The sequence below is a fragment of the Apteryx mantelli genome, chromosome 5, assembly GCF_036417845.1.
Source record: "Apteryx mantelli isolate bAptMan1 chromosome 5, bAptMan1.hap1, whole genome shotgun sequence".
NCBI lineage: Eukaryota > Metazoa > Chordata > Aves > Apterygiformes > Apterygidae > Apteryx > Apteryx mantelli.
The window spans coordinates 10,465,442-10,481,922 of record NC_089982.1 but is presented as its reverse complement, the minus strand read 5'-3'; the positions used below and the strand labels follow the sequence as shown (position 1 = coordinate 10,481,922).

The window sequence follows — 16,481 nt, the reverse complement described above, 5'->3', positions numbered from 1 at the left end:
CACATGGAGCAAAAGCTGCCCATGCAGGAACTGCCCCCACGGACCTACAGAACATCCCCAACAACAACCCCCAGCTGACAGAGATTCACAGCAATCCACCACACCCTGAGCGCAATCAGCTGCTTTAAGCTTGCAAGACAGTTTCTAAGATGGAAACAGCTGGAAACAGCTGTGTCCTCAATAGGTGTAAAATTCAAGAGGTCAGTACAGTTTCTGTGCTTAGAAGAACAACGGAAACTCTTAATGCAGAACTATGTTTTTTGTTGGAGCTCGTTTCTAGTGCTTGTCACAGTCTCATTCCAGATAAATACTATACTTGCATTTCCCTCCTGCAAACGACAGTATTCATCGCAAATAGGCAGCTTGCCATCCTAGCAGCAGCAAGTATTTTGAAGATGAGCTAGAAAGGATTTAGCCATCCTGTTGAGCATGGAAAAGGAGAGTGGAGGAATTAAATTTACAGATTTTACACACAACAGCCAAATAGAGCTTTCTGAAATATTTAGGACAACATATTATACATACATAATGTCTGAAAAACACTTTTCTGGGTCAAAGGAGAACCTGTTATAAAAAGTCTCTGGCCTCAGTATCTCAGTTGTTTCTGCAATTCTTCCTCAAATAAATGATCCCACTTTTTTCTTGTAGCTTACAGTAACAACACTGTGTTAGGGTCTGAAAATGAGAGGATCTGCCTTAACCTTTCCTTACTACACGTGGGGAAACTGATGCAGGAACTCCCTAGACAGACAGCACTGCCCCAAAGAGCCCCCCAGGTTGCTTAATGCCCCTGCGGGGGCTCTGGTCCGGCCGCTCACAGCCACCTCAATTCCTGCTGGCCCTCGGCTAGCTGCACACATTCTGCGGCCAAATCTGAGTGTCTGGAGGGAGGGATCTGCAGCTAGCAAAAATGAAATAGCACAAAATCCCTAGCGCGTGGGATAGTCCATTTCTTGGTAACTCTATCTGCCAGATGAGAAAAGTTTTGTGTGATCTGCTCCTGTGGGCTTAATGAGGAGGACATATTTAGAAATATGGTCAATAACCTCCAGACCAGAGACATCTTTCCTTCACTCAGATAAATCTATTTCCTATAGTGTAACAGAGCTTGTTAGTGTCTTCCTAGACAGATGTGATTTCACCTTAGATTTCAGGTCCTCTGCTCTAAGAAATATTCTCTCGTCTTCATTCAGAATCTTTTCTCCTTTTGATACCATCTCATGTGATAATGAATGACCTTCAACATTTTCCTTCAGCATGGAACAAGGAATACTTCCAGGTTAAAGGAACAAAAAACTCTGTCTTTGTCCTTTCCATCAGATTTAAAATACATATCCTTGCCTATCTACCTCTTTGCTACAAAGATCAGTGGCTCTTTGAAGCCACTCTATTGTCTAAAACTTGGCATTTCTATAATGCTGTTGACCATAACAAACTTCCTTGAAAGTCACAAAAATGACTTGCATTATTAACTTGAATATTAACTTGATTTTTTTCTTCGTTCTACTGTTTTTGAGTTTATTTTCTTTCCAAACTGCAGAAACATTTTGATGCTGTTAATGATGCAAATAGGATACTTAGGCAGCTTTTCTACTAGGACATCTCTGCAGCTAGGATCAAGAGATAGCTTGTTCAGCAAGGAGGGATGCAAAAATCTCGGGTTAGCATCTGAACCTGGGATCCTTCAGTCAACAGTGTGTTGCCAAGGCTCTTCCTATACAGCATTCACCTTTGAACAAATTTGTAAGTAAAAGAGATCTATATGCATGATAAAGAGCACACTGAATGTTTAACTTCTTGTTTGAAGTATGATAAGTTGAAAATGTCTATTTGTCCAGATTTTGTGAAAAAAGGAATCTACAAGGTCCTTTTTTGCAACAAGCTGGTCAGTCCATCATCCCGAGCAAATAATGGCATGTTTAACGATTGTGGGAATATTCTAAAAGGTCTGATCTTATATATGACAGCAAAAGGGTTTTGATTAACCAAAAACTGCTTGGGAGGGTATAAAAGAAACTCTTTCCTCTTAAGTCTTTCTGCCTTTCACAGATAAACCAAGCCCAGCTCAGGCCCCTGCCAAAATTTGACATTATGAATTGGAAAACAATCATTTATTTTATTTTGTTAGTAAGCTTTATTGTAGCTAAAGCCCTGCCCAGAAGTTATCGGGATGTAGGTAAGAATATATCTCATATTTTACTCTATTCTTTCATGTAATACTGATGACTGCAACTTGTTGCACATGGTTATTTGGGATCTCATTTTAACACTGCCAGTTGTACGCTCGTATTTTCTTATGAGTTGAAGGTAAACAACAAAATTATACCTGTATTAATTTTTTATGTGATCAACCTTAGGTGTGTTGCTTTTTAATGTTTTGAGAATCCAGCAGTCAGTCTTGCAGTCAGTGCTTACTGAAAGGATAAAAGTATTGAAGGGCATTTTCATCCACAGGGATGTAGTTATGCCACTTAGTTTCAGGTACTCCAAAAGCTACTGAAATTAATTGATTGCAGTTTTTCTAGGCTCCCTCCATAGTTTGTGGGGGAAACAGAAAGCAAGAAACAGCAAGAGGGGGATGGTACATCCAGATGATTAATCAGAGTAGCTAAGTTTTGCTATTGCATATCATCCTTTGGAGGAGTCTTACTCTCTCTTCACCAATTGCTGAAGAAGCCTAGGATGACCACACTTCTCACTAAGGTACCAGAGCTAAATGCCAAAAATGAAACAGTCAAAAACCTCCCATAGTGCAGGGTTAAGATACTTCTTTTATGTTATGTGTTTTTGTCAAAGAAGTCAGCCATTTTTTTTCATCTTTAGGACTTCCAAATGCATTAAATGGCCCAGCAGTGTAAAACACAGCAGATGTTGATGTTATTTATCTCTTGGCATGGTCTCATTTTACACCTCCACATTACTCATAGTGAGAAGCTGGTTTATTTCTTCTTTTTTTGGCCCTTTTATAGTGATCTCAATCCTACCCATGGGGGTGTGACAGGATACCAGTCTGTTTTGGAAGCAGGCCCCTTACATTAAAATCCATCATTGGGAAGATTCTCTGACAAATGAGGAACTTAAAAAATTCTTGGGAGTAAGTTCAGCCACTAGAAAAAGCCTGTTGGCAAAGGAAAATTGTTTGCATGTGATATTCAGATACATTAGACCCTTTTGTTTTCCTCTGGGCCAATTCACAGCATGTGCAGAAGGATGTATTTCCATTAATTTTCTGGTGCTTTGCCTACCAGTGTAGTCCTGAATTTAGCCCATGTTTTCCAAAAACAGAATTCCTAATCTGTACTCAATCAGTGATCAAGCAACCTTTAAATAGCTAAGGCAAGGTTAAAAGGTATTATCTGAGCTGCTCATACAATGATTGTGCCTTGCAACATCAAAGTAGCTGAACACCTTCTAAGTTTTAGTGTATTCCTCCCCACCATGCTTCAGGTAGACAGAGAAATGATGCATTCTGCCTGTGCGTAGGTCAAATAGGAAGTTTGATCCCATGTCTCCCAACCCGCAATGCTAGTACCTCAGGCACTAAACTATCCTTCTCTGAGACTCCAGCACCCAAAAAGAAGCTTTTTTAATAAAGACTTTTTTATTCAAAAACCAATTATCTTTTTTTCAGAGGCAAACCCCACCATTGGGCAACGCTTTTCTCAGCTGCAGGAGAATAATTTTAAAGCCATGTAAGTTGTCCAGATAAAGATTCTACTTGCAAATTTGCTGCTAATGCATGTTCCTGTGGCGTTTTGCCTCGTTCAGAGATGAGCATGTACCGTGAGTCACACACTCACCTGTCCCCCCAGCCCACACCAGCTCCACCAGTGGTGATATCGATGCTCTTACTGTCTGAATCAGGCTGACCACTCGCACGCAAAAGTTACTTGATTTGTTTTTAGGTAATCAGCAACATATTTAATGGTATGTGTTCTCGTTGTAGTGCCATGATCATGTTTGCTCAGTACGTGCAAGAAGGCACTTTTGGCAAAGCAGTTAAAATGGCTGAAGATGTCACAGACCTTGCCAAAAGGTGTGCTGCTGCAGGCAAAGACAACCAGGATTGCCTGAAGCCCTTGGTAAGCACCTTTGTACTTCTAATGAGGCAAAGATTTCCAGAAGTGACTTGTAATTTCAGAGCCCTGATATGTGTTTTTCCAAAGAGGAATATGTTACTAAGAGATGTGACTTTCTTGGGTATGCATGTTTGGTCTTACCAGCTCTTTCCTTCTCGAGGCTCCCCTGTATAAGGCATCTCCAAATAAGTGCAAGAAAGCAAAGGTGCCCCCAAGAAATTACAGTAACTTTTGAAATTCTTCACCTGGATCTTTCAAAAAGATGTTCAGAAAGTTGTGCATTTATGGATGGCATAACAAGATTCAGTAGAAGCCAAACCAGATATTTCTAGCAAAGACGATGCTTGTAGGTGATTTCTCTACCCATTAGCTCACATGTTTTTTGGTGGTGTCTGCACTAATATAGCACATGCTAGTATCCTTAAACTTTTGGAGCTAGGAGATTGAATACTCAAACATGAATGTCAGTCTGCATTATGACACACTTCTGATTTATTAAACATGCTGAACCAAACCCTGGATTAAAACAGTTCCCAGCAGAGGCATGACTGAGAGCTGAATCTGAGTATTGCTCCTTGAACAACAAATGAGACACTTTGCACCATACAAACCTCACTCTAAATGAAAAAGCACAGATCCTGCTATCCTGGAAACTGTGGTATACAAATCCAACAATCATCTTAATTGTTATCAAGGGTCTGAATATTGTTGTAAGTGCAACGGGAGGCACACAGTGTGTTTGACAGTCAGTCCACTTCGAAGCCTAGCTTGGCATAAAAAGGCATTCGAGTTTGAGAAATCATCATCTACACGTTTTAGAGGTCAGTTTGATATTCACTGCAATAAGAGCAAAAGGTAATACAAAGAGAGAACCTATCAGTTTATGCAAATAAGGGCTTGTTGTGTTAAAGTACTTTCCACAGAGAGCTTGCAAGAGTAAAGTGGAATCCTCACAAGGATTTTTTTTTTAATTTTTCACAGGACAGGATTTTCCTTGATACGATATGTCAGGAGGAAAATCGTCCCAGGTTTACTGACTGCTGTGCTAAAAAAGGCTCTGAAAGAAACGACTGCTTCCTCTCCCATAAAAACTCAACGAGAGGATTCATTTCTCCTTTTGAAAGGCCAAATGCTGAAGTCGCCTGCAAAAATTATTCACAGCATCAACATTCATTAACAGGATAGTAAGTAAATAAATCATAGATCTGTTGTTCAGATATGATGCTTAGCAACCTAGAGAGAGCAAATGCAAGAAAAATCCAAAAAGTCATTATTAATTTCTCTGTAAACTCATCCTCACTTTTCTTCCCAATATGAGGATATTAGCATAATTTATTTAGCTGTAATTGTCATTACATGAATCCTTTTCTGTCACCGCTGCATTGGATATAGCTCCAAATGATAAACATTCTGGCCGATTTCAATATAATTTACATGAAGGCCTCACCTGAAACAATCAAGTATCTCCCTTCAGGTCCTACAAGCCAAGCAGATGTTTTGCTGTCTCTAGGCCAAAGCTGGCAGGATATAAGCCTTTAATTTGCATGAAAACATCAGCCCCAACAGAAATTTTCTGAAATAATCACTGCACTATACAGGCTGTTGTTATGGCAGGAAAATAGTCACTTTTAGTAGCTATAATTTTAAACATACTGGCAGATGTTACAATAGCCGTGCTGTCCTCTGCATGTAGGGGCTCACTCTGAAAGCAAAGACGTTTCTCTTCGTGTTTTAGTTTTATCTATGAGGTTTCCCGAAGGCATCCTTTCCTCTACGCCCCAACGATCCTTTCTGGGGCTATCCATTATGATGAGATGATGAGAAACTGCTGCAGAAGTGCCGACAACCCCACTCATAACCTGGACGAATGCTTTCGGAGACAGGTATTATATATTGCAGGTGTATCGTTTACTAATGTGCAACCAGTGACTTTTGTACAGCTAAACAAATGCAGAAGCACAGCTACCGGCAGCTGTTTCTCTTTCAGCCATCTGAAGCTAATACTAAAATTCACCTTGTTAAGGACAGGCAGAAACGAGACCTAAAGGCTCTCTTGAATTATAGCTCAAATTCTTGACAGAAAATGCCTTACTTGGGGATGTTGGGCAAGTATAGCTTTACTGAGAACCACAGTGCCCACACTTCTGCTAGGGTATCGTTTCCCAACCCGGCTTTGCTACCTGCCCTGGGTTTGTTGTAAACTCGCCAAGAGAGGAAGCGGTACTGTGCAGACTGCAGAAGTCGGATGTTTTTCCTCTTTATAGCCCCATGACACAGCTCCTCCCTGGCCAAGTAACCGCACTGCAGAGATGTGCCCCACACGTAGCCAGTGCCAGACAGTTGGAGAAACCTACCTGTAACAGGGGAAAACAGGCATGGGGAACCTTTCCTTGCTGAATGGCTAAATATGCCTTTTATATGGTTTGGCCAGGCTGCAATATATTAAAATACTAATATAGTTTCATCTTATCAGATAGCAATGCAAAGACAGTCTTGTGGCTCCCAGGTGAAGGTTTCTCCCCCTACACTACAACCAGCAAACTATTGTTCCAAAAGGGTGCTGGTTTCTTTTCACATAACTCTTGTTTAATAAATGCTGGTGACTGAATAGCAAGGACAACAGTTATTTCTTCTGCTTTACTGGACAGTGAACAGCAATTTTCTTTCACTACTAAAAATCTCTATTAAAAAATCAACATAGCAATTTTACCATGAAGCATTGTTTTCTCTTTTCTTTCATTTTAATGCTTTGCATCTTCTTTATACCAGGCACCAAAGGTGATGAAGCCAATCAAAGAAGATGGCCTGAAGCAGGAACACACGTGTGGAATCTTAAAGAAATTTGGAGAAAGGACTGTAAAGGCTCTGTGAGTCTTCCCCCTTTTTTATCAGAAGAGGCTTCATTTTGTTTGCTTTGGCTGCAGAACAGCCTCACTGACTGCCAGGATGTAAAGCCTTGTTAGGGTTGCTCCTTTGAACACCGCCCGCGCTGCTGCAGCAGACTCTTTGGCATGTGCGTTGTGAAATAAAGTGTGGGTGTCACGTTTCAGCTGAGAGTAGGTCCACATCTGCCCATGGTACAATGGCTGTGAACACTGTTCATGTCAGTTTTGCACGCAGATCACCAATAGCATTAGCCAACAAGGAATGCAGATTAGGAATGGAAACATATGCATGACTATAGTCACCATTTCCTTAAAAACTGCCCTTAGCTTTCAAAAATTTAAAAGCAAGTTTGAACCGAACCCAGTTCTCTGTGATGAAAGTTAAGGGACTTGGAGCAGAATACAGCCCAGATCTCTTATCCAATTTTGACACAAGGGTGGTCCTGTAATTTTGTGTTCAGCATGAGATGGAAGAAGGAAATGTGGTAGATGAATTTCAGCTAGGTTCCTTAGATAAGTCTGCAAACATCAACTCTTGATTTCAAGAGATTTATTTATTAACTTCAGGGAAAGCAGGGAGGGAACCATTCCTAAGTGGTTTGGATACTACCCTCCATAGCAAAATGGTAGCTATCGCAGTCTCACATTGTGAATATAAAAAATACCTATCTTTATTCTTTCCAGGAAACTTGCTCAGATAAGCCAAAAATTCCCTAAGGCTGATTTTGTTACCATTAGCAAGCTTGTAGTGGATATTGTTAACATACACAAGGACTGCTGTCGTGGAGACATGCTGGATTGTATGCACGATAAGGTAAAACTCATTTAATGTCTATACATTTGCAGAAATTAAATGCATTTATGTTTTCTTGCATTTTTTTTTCCTTTTGTTCTGTATCAACTGCTCTTCAAAATGGGAGCTTAATCCTTCAGTCTAAAAATCTGATTGATTGTCCCATTTGACTCTTTCTGTCATGATAAGATCAGAAAGGGCAGAAGGATCGCCTTGTGACTAAAATAACCTAACACCGCCTCAGTGGTTGCAGCCACTAGTTGTGCCACATTTTTCCTGCATAACTTTCAACAAAACATAGCATCTGTCTGTCCTGTTGTTGTCTAGCTTCTTCTCACATATCAAATCCATGTATCTCACTTTTTGTCTGTGTTGTCTATCTGATCAGTTAACTTCTTCATTTGGGTGGGTACCTAGCACCTACCAAATGGCAGGTAAAGGGCTGCAGCAAACAGAGCAATAAGACTGCGCTCTCTTTCCTTCCTCTGACAAACACCTACTGCACTGCTTTGAGCAAACCATCTCTTCTCTCTGGGTGTCCCCTCCTCTGTCTGTAAAATGGAGATAACAATAACGACCCTTTTAAAAAAGAAGCACAAGTGGTACAAGATTAACCTAACTGCTAACTGTTATTTAGTAGGTTTCTAAGTATTAACTGAGACCTGAACTTAGTTGTGTGTTCCCAGCTTCCACTACATTAAATATTATAATAATGGGATGGACTGGTCTAGCCAAGGCTTCAACTGACTGACCTTCCTACTTGGGGGAAAAAGAAACCAAAATCAGACGCAACTTCCTTTCTTCATTTCTTTACTTTACAGGAAGAGATTCTAACCTACATCTGCACCAACCAAGACCGCATATCAAGCAAAATTAAAAACTGCTGTGAAAAGCCGCTGTTAGAAAGAAGTGAATGTATAATTAATGCAGAAAATGATGACAAACCTGCAGAGTTGTCCCCCCACATCAGAGAGTTTATAGAAGACAAAGGAGTATGTGAACGCTTTGCTCAGGAAAAAGATACCCACTTAGCCAGGTAACACAGGTTTTCCTCTACTCTTCTCCAATTCTGCTGTTTCATGACTTGGGTCAAAAGACTCCAGTTTGGAAGTTAAAGCTTGGCTCATCAGCCTCAGACTTGCCTGCTCTGTGAGCACATAGGCACGTGATACCATGGAAGTTTATCTTAGGAAAGACCTCTCAACCTTGGAGGGTAAGGAATGAGAACAAACACAGAACAGGGCATGACTCATTTTAGGGACAAAACTGACGAGAAGGATGTGAAATTTAGGTACTATCGATTCTGATCTCAGACTCAAAATGTAGCTTTGATTCAGTTTGAAGTGGGAACTCAAAACCACTTGTCTAAGCCAGACTCATGTCTTTATTCAAATGGGTTTGGCCCATTTCTTTTTTAGCCAAGTTCCTTAGTGCTGTGAAGCTCGATCCTACCTTTACCTACCCTCCAGGGCAAAGATTCCACAGGCTGCAACAGAAAAAGTCCCACAGACTTACTTGAAACAAAATATATCATTTCCATTTATGAAAGGGGCATCTAAAAGACTGGGCAAATTGCAGCGATGTAGAGTGATCGCTTCAGAAGAGCTAATTGTGCTGTATCTGTTGAGAAATTGGTCTGTTATTGGACAGTATTTCATCAGCATTTAGCTAGGATTAAAAAAAAAAGAAAATACTCATAGCTGCAAGCTATGCTTGATCCAAGCTAACCCTAAACTGGGACAGTCACAGGGCCAGGACTTGCTCTGGCAGTGCTGTGCTCAGTTTGACTCCTGGGCTGGGTTTCTGTGAACTGCCCACTTCTACAGGAGGTCAGAAAAAGCCATCCTGAAAGCACCTCTACTGACTTTATCACCCCCGATCTCTTGAGGGCACTTATTTTGGCTTGTTTCTAATTCCTAACACTGACATATTCCACATATTACAGGTTTCTCTATGAATATTCCAGAAGACACCCTGAGTTTTCTGCTCAAATGCTTTTAAGAATTGGTAAAGGATATGAGGACTTACTGGAAAAGTGCTGCAAAACCAGTTCTCCAGACGACTGCTGCAGGAGAGGGGTGGGTGCTATCATGCTTTATACAATGCGCTGATGGTTTCAAGCATATTACCACAGGACTGATTCTGGCTAATTAGTGAATTTCCATACTCCAGATCTAGAGCTGGAACCCACAGCTCCTTGTAGCAAAACTGACAAATATTAAAAGGCATGACTGATTCCTGCATGGAAAAGCAATCAGAGCCCTTACAGTCTTCAATTACTTGAATGAATCTGGGATTGCTGGGGAAATGAACGTGGCTTTGCAGAGAGCGGGGGCAGGATACGCCCCTGCAGCAGCCCCTGGCAGCCCTCTGCTTTCCTCCCCTGGCATTACCTTTCTCCCAGGAGGAGGTTGGTAAATCGAAAGAGAGCTGGTAGGTGGGAAAGACTCCAGGCCACCAGGGTAAAAGGGACCTTCTCTCTGGGGATGGGACAGGAGCAAAACCCTCTCCTTGTGCAAACGTGCGGCTTCAGGCCTCCGACCCTCTCTCCCTGCAAAGGTGTTGTAAGAGGCTGTTCCTGGCACTACGGTGACGCACCCTGTGTCTCAGACCTAATTTTCCATCAGTTATATGAAATGAAGTATTTCAAGGTAATTGAAGGACATTAATCACATTCAGGCAGTTTAGCAGTTTCAGACAGGTGAAGACTTTCTAATGGAAATGCAAAGGGAGTGGTATCTGTCAGGTAAGATATGAGGGGGACAGGCAATAAGGCAGTAAGGGCATTCTGCATTCCTCCTGATACAATGATTCCTCAAATTAATCTCTTTTCCTCAGGAAGAAGAACTGAAGAAACACATTCATGAAACTGAAAGTGTGATGAAGACAAGTTGTGACATCTACAAGGAGAAAGGAGATTACTATTTCCAAAACGAGTATTACTTTTTCACGTTTACATTATTCCTGTACCAGCTGGGCACAACTGTGGCTGGAGTAAAACCATGGATGTCAAAAAAGCTAGGCTTACTGATATCATCTGAATGTTCAGTCCAAAATATTAATAGATTTTAGGATTTTTTTTTCCTTTTCCAATACAATGTCATGTCCTCTCATGAGTTCTGTTCTTATCCCCACTCAGGAAGCAATGCAATGACAACTTGTTTAATCTCCTGCCTAAAATACCAAGTTTTCTAAGATTTTCTTACTTTATAACTGCGTTTTGAGTTGTAAGCTGTTACTTAAAAGCTGTAAAAGTGGCCAAAAGGCAGTTGCTGTGCGGTTTGCAAAAGGCTTATCTCTGTCTACTTCCTGCAGCAAATGTAAATATCAACAGCTGTAGCAAAAAATCTAACTCCTGTGGACAAAGCAAAGCCTGACTAGAGGAGCTATATTCTATGCTTGAGTGGTAGCTCCTCCACAACAACATGCAGGCACGAGCCCTGTGGAGGAACTTTGGCCCCGATTAGCAATGTTAATGAGCACATACCTAACATGAAGTACGTAAGTAATCTCAGTGAAACCAGTACATTGCTTGCATACTCAAAGTAAGGCTTCTGCTCTCCTCTTGGGAGATATATAGGGCTTTTTGCACTTCCTAGCACATTTGTTTTTAAAAGACCTTTGGACCTGGAGGTTTCCAACAGGCAGGCATGCTTCTTCTGCCTATTGTATCAATTGTTACAGTTTTCCTGGCCATGTTTGCTAATAAGCCTAATTTTTCTAAAAGAAAAAAAGTGAACTTGTTTCAGTTTATCTTCCGCCCTTATCCAGTCTGTCAAGAAGTCACTTCAATTAAATTTTGGTCCTAGGCAAGCTCCCTACACTCCCACAGAAATCAGTAACACAGGGAAAACATATGTACCACTTCGTAATAGGGCCCAGCAACATATAATTGGCAATGTTATCATTAATTTTATTTGTTTAACCTGGTAAGAGACTCAGGAGAGAAAGGAGAGCTCTCAAACAAACAGAACATGCTGTATTTGCCTATATATGTTTATAAACACCAGGCTTAGTCCTGCCCTTGCACAAATGAATGGTGTTCTTTGGGGTTTGGCTGAAGCTTTACATATGTGAAGGCAGTGGCTTGCTCACTACTGCCTGATGGAAATAAAACACGACTATAAAAGAAATTATCATTTCAGGCTTCTCATGAGCTTCACCAAGAAGATGCCTCAGCTAACGTCTGCAGAGCTGATAAAATTCACCAAGCAAATGACTACAATCGGCGCCAAATGCTGCCAGTTAAGCCAAGACAAGCTCTTGCCTTGTGCTGAGGAAAATGTGAGTATTTTTTCTTCTCAGATTGGTCCTACTTTTTTCCTGAAGCTCTGGCACTATTCCTGCTGCCATCAGGCTCCAGCAACCCCGAATACTGGTAAATGAGCAAAATGTTCACTTAGCGATTGAGTTGGCTGGAAGATATCCTTCCACGTACATGGCTGAAGTGAGTATAACTCAACTTCACTGAAGTTAAAGTTTGAATTGCTCTATCTGAGGATCAGGAAATTCTCAGGCTAGCACTAGGCAGTTAACACTGACACAGGGCTGGGGATCTGGCCCTGCTCCCTTTGAAGTTAATGATCTCTTGTCTGAGAAATTAATCCTTTCTAGTTGCCTGAAGCCATACTGCCCTATAAAAAGGATCAATTCTGTATGGCACTCTCATAAGAGTTCTTCAGGCCCACAAGCCAAAGTACTTGAAAAGTACCAGCCCACCCCCCAGGCATGCATTTGTACAGCATCACCTTTACATGAATAGTAGAACATATCCACAGAAACCCTGCTGATGAAAACAAACCAAATGCAAGTCAGGTTTCATGAGGAAATTGCATAATTTGTGTGCACAAAGGACAGTGACTAAAATTGCATATACATATTCATTTTGAAAAATCGGGACCATTTTTGCAATGATGGAAGTCATCATTCAGTAGAGAAATAAACTGTTATTTCTATTACAAAATATAATTTAAATTCTCAGTTATTATTTATAACTTTGGTAAAAGTAGCATTTCAGGGATTTTTAAAAAATGAAACAGTATTGTGAAATTGCTTTTTTCTTCCCCCTTGCGGTAAAGCTGGATCTTGTGCTTGGAGAAATATGTAGAAGACACCTGGCCAATCCTATAAACCCAAGCGTTTGCCACTGCTGTAGTAGCTCCTACGCTCTTAGGCGGCCATGCATGGGGAAACTAGAAATGGATGAGAATTATGTGCCCTTACCATTGACTCCTGGTCTGTTCACTTTCCACGAAGACTTGTGTACAACTGAAGAGGAAAAGTTACAGCACAAGAAGCAGGAGTAAGATATGCCTGTTTATTCTGTTATCCGTATGTTTAGTATTCTCCTCCTGGTGATGCTCATCTTTCCCTTCTTCTATTACACTCCTTGTGAATACAGCCATCCCCCCCTCCACCTCCAAGCTGCTGCTTTCTTCTCTCTCACACCATGTTTCTTGGCTAACTGGTTCAACCTATACTTACTTGCTTTTGATTAGAAGAAAGTCATTTTCAGAGCAGCTGTACAGGTACATAGACCACCAGAATGTAAACAGTGGGATACATCGCCCTACTGACATCAAGTCAAAAATTTCAAACTTGATCCCTACACGTTTGGGTGCCTGAGTCAACAGGCCATTAAGAAATTTACTTTTCACAGAATAAAGACAGTGTTTTCTCAGCTTTAGCCCTGCTTCACAATTATCAAGCAAGTATATGATTTTGAAGTTTTCGAGGCCTACGTGGACACATTCCTTACATTTGTAGAAGGGCAACTGAGTTCACGTTCAGATATGAACATTACAGTAGCAAACAGCAGAACTGGGCCTCTGATATTTGCATGATGCCTCTGATTTGTGGTATTTTAACCTTTTCTGAAGACTTCATGTCAAGCCACCTGTGGGAGGCTGGGGCAATGCTATTACAACAGAGCTTAAAATATGGAGATCAGAAACATCCTCATCCCCCACCCCACGCCTTACCGAAACTGCACAAGACATCATAAAACAGATTCTAGAAAAACAAGGAAGCTACTACGTCCAGTACTGCATTACCTTTATGGCTTGAATAATGCTGGTTTGCCAGAATAGGACAGCCCACGTATTTCTCTCATCCCAGTGACTCCTTCAGTCCCTGAGAAGCTCTGGGTGCTTGGCAGGCCTTTGTCAGAGAAAACTTTCTCACTGGAAACCCACCCTCCCTCCTCCTCCATGGCAAGAAACAGGCTCCTTGGCTATTAACTTGGGCTATGGCGAAGCCATACAGCCGTGAACCCTGTGGAGGGGCACACCTAAACCAATTGTATATCCATTCACAGTGGAGCAATTTCAAAAATGAATTTTGTTTTTTTAATTCACTGGTGAGCATATTAGCTTCCTGCTGTCAACTTGTCTCTGGGTGGTGTTTAAGAAAGATAAGACCATAGAAAGGAAGTAACAAAAGACTGATTTTTCAGGACTGGTGTTCGAGAAGTGCTTCTGTGCGTCGCATGCTTACCTCCCTGCTTCACCGGGCTTGCTGTGCTTTTCTTGCAGAATGCTCATCAACCTCATCAAATACAAGCCGTACATCACGCCCGAGCAGCTGACCTCCGTCACTGCAGCTTTCACTGCCATGAGAGAGCAATGCTGCCAAGAAGAAAACCGCGAGGCGTGTTTTGTGAGAGAGGTATCTCATTTCTGTTTGCACCTAAATATTCTGAGTCAAGATGGAAAAATGCAATGAACACAAGAACATAGATTTCTCCATTAGTAAACAATAGCAAAGTGTGGCTAACTGGTGTTCCTTCAGTTAGGTTTCCAAAGACAAACCTCATTGCCTCTATAGGTAGATATATGTTCCAGTTCACTCAGGAATGATCACTAGAGAACATACCTAATGAACCTCATGCTTATATGCAGCAATTTATACATATAGAGCTTAGCTACATCTACAGCTTCTGGAGAATCACTGGGATTTGCACTGTTGAAAGATGCAGGCTAAATTCTTTCCCTGACTAACAGTACTTTACCAAATTTCTCTCTTCAAAAGTTGCTCTGTGATAGGGGTGGAAAGGATTTCCCAAATCCTAGGTCAAAGCAGTTCCTCTATTTCTTCCCTTCCCCCCCGCCCCATTTTTTTCCTCTATTCTTTATTATATTATTTTAGCTCATTTAACTTAATATTGCAGAGTCACTTTGATTTCTCTACTCTCCAGTAAATCTGCTTCTTCCTACTTCTCAACTTTGATATATTCCTTAACTGAAGTTTAACTATCTCTGACTCTTGACTCCAAAAAGTCTTGCTCCCTCTTTTCCTAAATATCTACCGCGCTTTCCTTTAAATGATAAAATACAGAGAAATACTCACTTTTGCCAATAAGTTTCTGCCTCTGAATCAACCCAAAGAGCATAGCTGCAAAGAACCATCTTAATAACTCTTCATAATAGAACTTGATTTCAGTCTTTTCTTAACAATTACCAAATCTTCTAAGACATTCTGAACTGAACAGTAAAAACAAGAAGTATATTAAACATAGTGACATATGTAAATGCACTCTGCATATGCAGTGTTTGTACACAACTTGCAAAGGATCTAAAATATTAAGCAATTGACTTACTGCTGCCATACTCATGTAACTTGTTCACATGTACCTTACCATCCCGAATCTATTGCTCACAAATGTTTTGCTTTTTTTCAGGGTCCAGAACTTATAAAAAGAAGTGAAAAAATGTTGTCAGCATGAAACACTTGTGTAACATACTGGAAGGTATTTGCTGAATGATACAAAGTCACAATTTTAACAGTGAGAATACCTTTTCTGAATATTCATCAAGTATAAATAGAAACCTATGAATTGCCATAGTGGAGAATACTATGTTTTTGCTCTTTGCTTGGTGTAAACACAAATCTAATGAAGTCATGACAATTTACACCAGCTATCTGTCACTGATCTTCTACTATGACCAAGGTAAAGGAGGTGCCTCAGGAAAAAAACATCAAATTCTCACAAAGACACTCCTAAGCTGTGGAGCTGTAAAACTGGTCTGCCTACAAAGCTCAGCTTAACTGAAAATAAGATGTGTGCCTCAATTTAATTCAGATGGGGGAGAAACTTGTGTGCAAACTTCATATCTGGCTCATATCAATTTGATTCAAAATAATCAAGGAAACTTAAAATTAAACCAAAACAAGGAACTTAAACCCAATATAGTGTGTCCAGGCAGATTTTGTACCATTTTAAGTAAATTCACTGAAAAAATAAATTAAATAAATGGAAATTCAGGGTTTAGATACAGTCATCAGCCTATGAGATGGATTATTATTCTTCTTGTACCAAACAGAGTCAGAGATTGGAAAAAAAAAAAAAAGTGTTTCATTCTTAAACTTATCAAGCATAAATACAAATGCCACTAAGAAAATCTGCCTTTGACCATTTCCAAACTGTTTTTGAATTACCAAGTGATTATTTTTGCATTTTTATAGCAGTGTCTTTGAAATACAGCACATTCATTCATTAACATGGGCTGCTGTAGCAGCATAAGGGCGATTATAAAGGTGCCTTCAAGCACATAAAAAAATATCTTGGGAACCCTGAACAGGATGATGAAGACGACAGATTAGGCAAATGTCATGGGAAGGACGGAATATGAAACACTCAAACGCCTGACAAATGTTTAGAGAAAGCACTGGAAAGTTGCCAAATTTACACTAGAGATGATTTGACATGCAAACAGCATTTCAATT

General features: G+C 40.5%; 1 protein-coding gene and 1 long non-coding RNA gene across 3 annotated transcripts in view; one reads left to right on the top strand and one right to left on the bottom strand.

Annotated features, from left to right (window-relative positions):
* The window catches only part of LOC106491899 (uncharacterized), a 29,192-nt gene extending 14,032 nt beyond the window's left edge, over window positions 1-15,160 (bottom strand). For both annotated transcript variants that reach the window (XR_010884240.1, XR_001293824.2), the window contains exons 1-2: window positions 15,105-15,160; window positions 14,253-14,383 (exon numbers count right to left, since the gene is read on the bottom strand). This is a non-coding gene — a long non-coding RNA (uncharacterized lncRNA). The remainder of the gene's footprint in view (window positions 1-14,252; window positions 14,384-15,104) is intronic.
* On the top strand, window positions 2,074-15,927 carry AFP (alpha fetoprotein). The gene is made up of 14 exons (XM_067297067.1): window positions 2,074-2,176; window positions 3,632-3,692; window positions 3,947-4,082; window positions 5,061-5,263; window positions 5,815-5,962; window positions 6,849-6,946; window positions 7,649-7,778; window positions 8,579-8,793; window positions 9,703-9,835; window positions 10,596-10,693; window positions 11,903-12,041; window positions 12,836-13,059; window positions 14,291-14,423; window positions 15,436-15,927. The coding sequence occupies exons 1-14, from the start codon at window positions 2,092-2,094 to the stop codon at window positions 15,478-15,480; spliced, it is 1,848 nt and encodes a 615-aa protein (XP_067153168.1). The 5' UTR covers window positions 2,074-2,091; the 3' UTR covers window positions 15,481-15,927.
* Window positions 15,928-16,481: the final 554 nt, after the last annotated feature.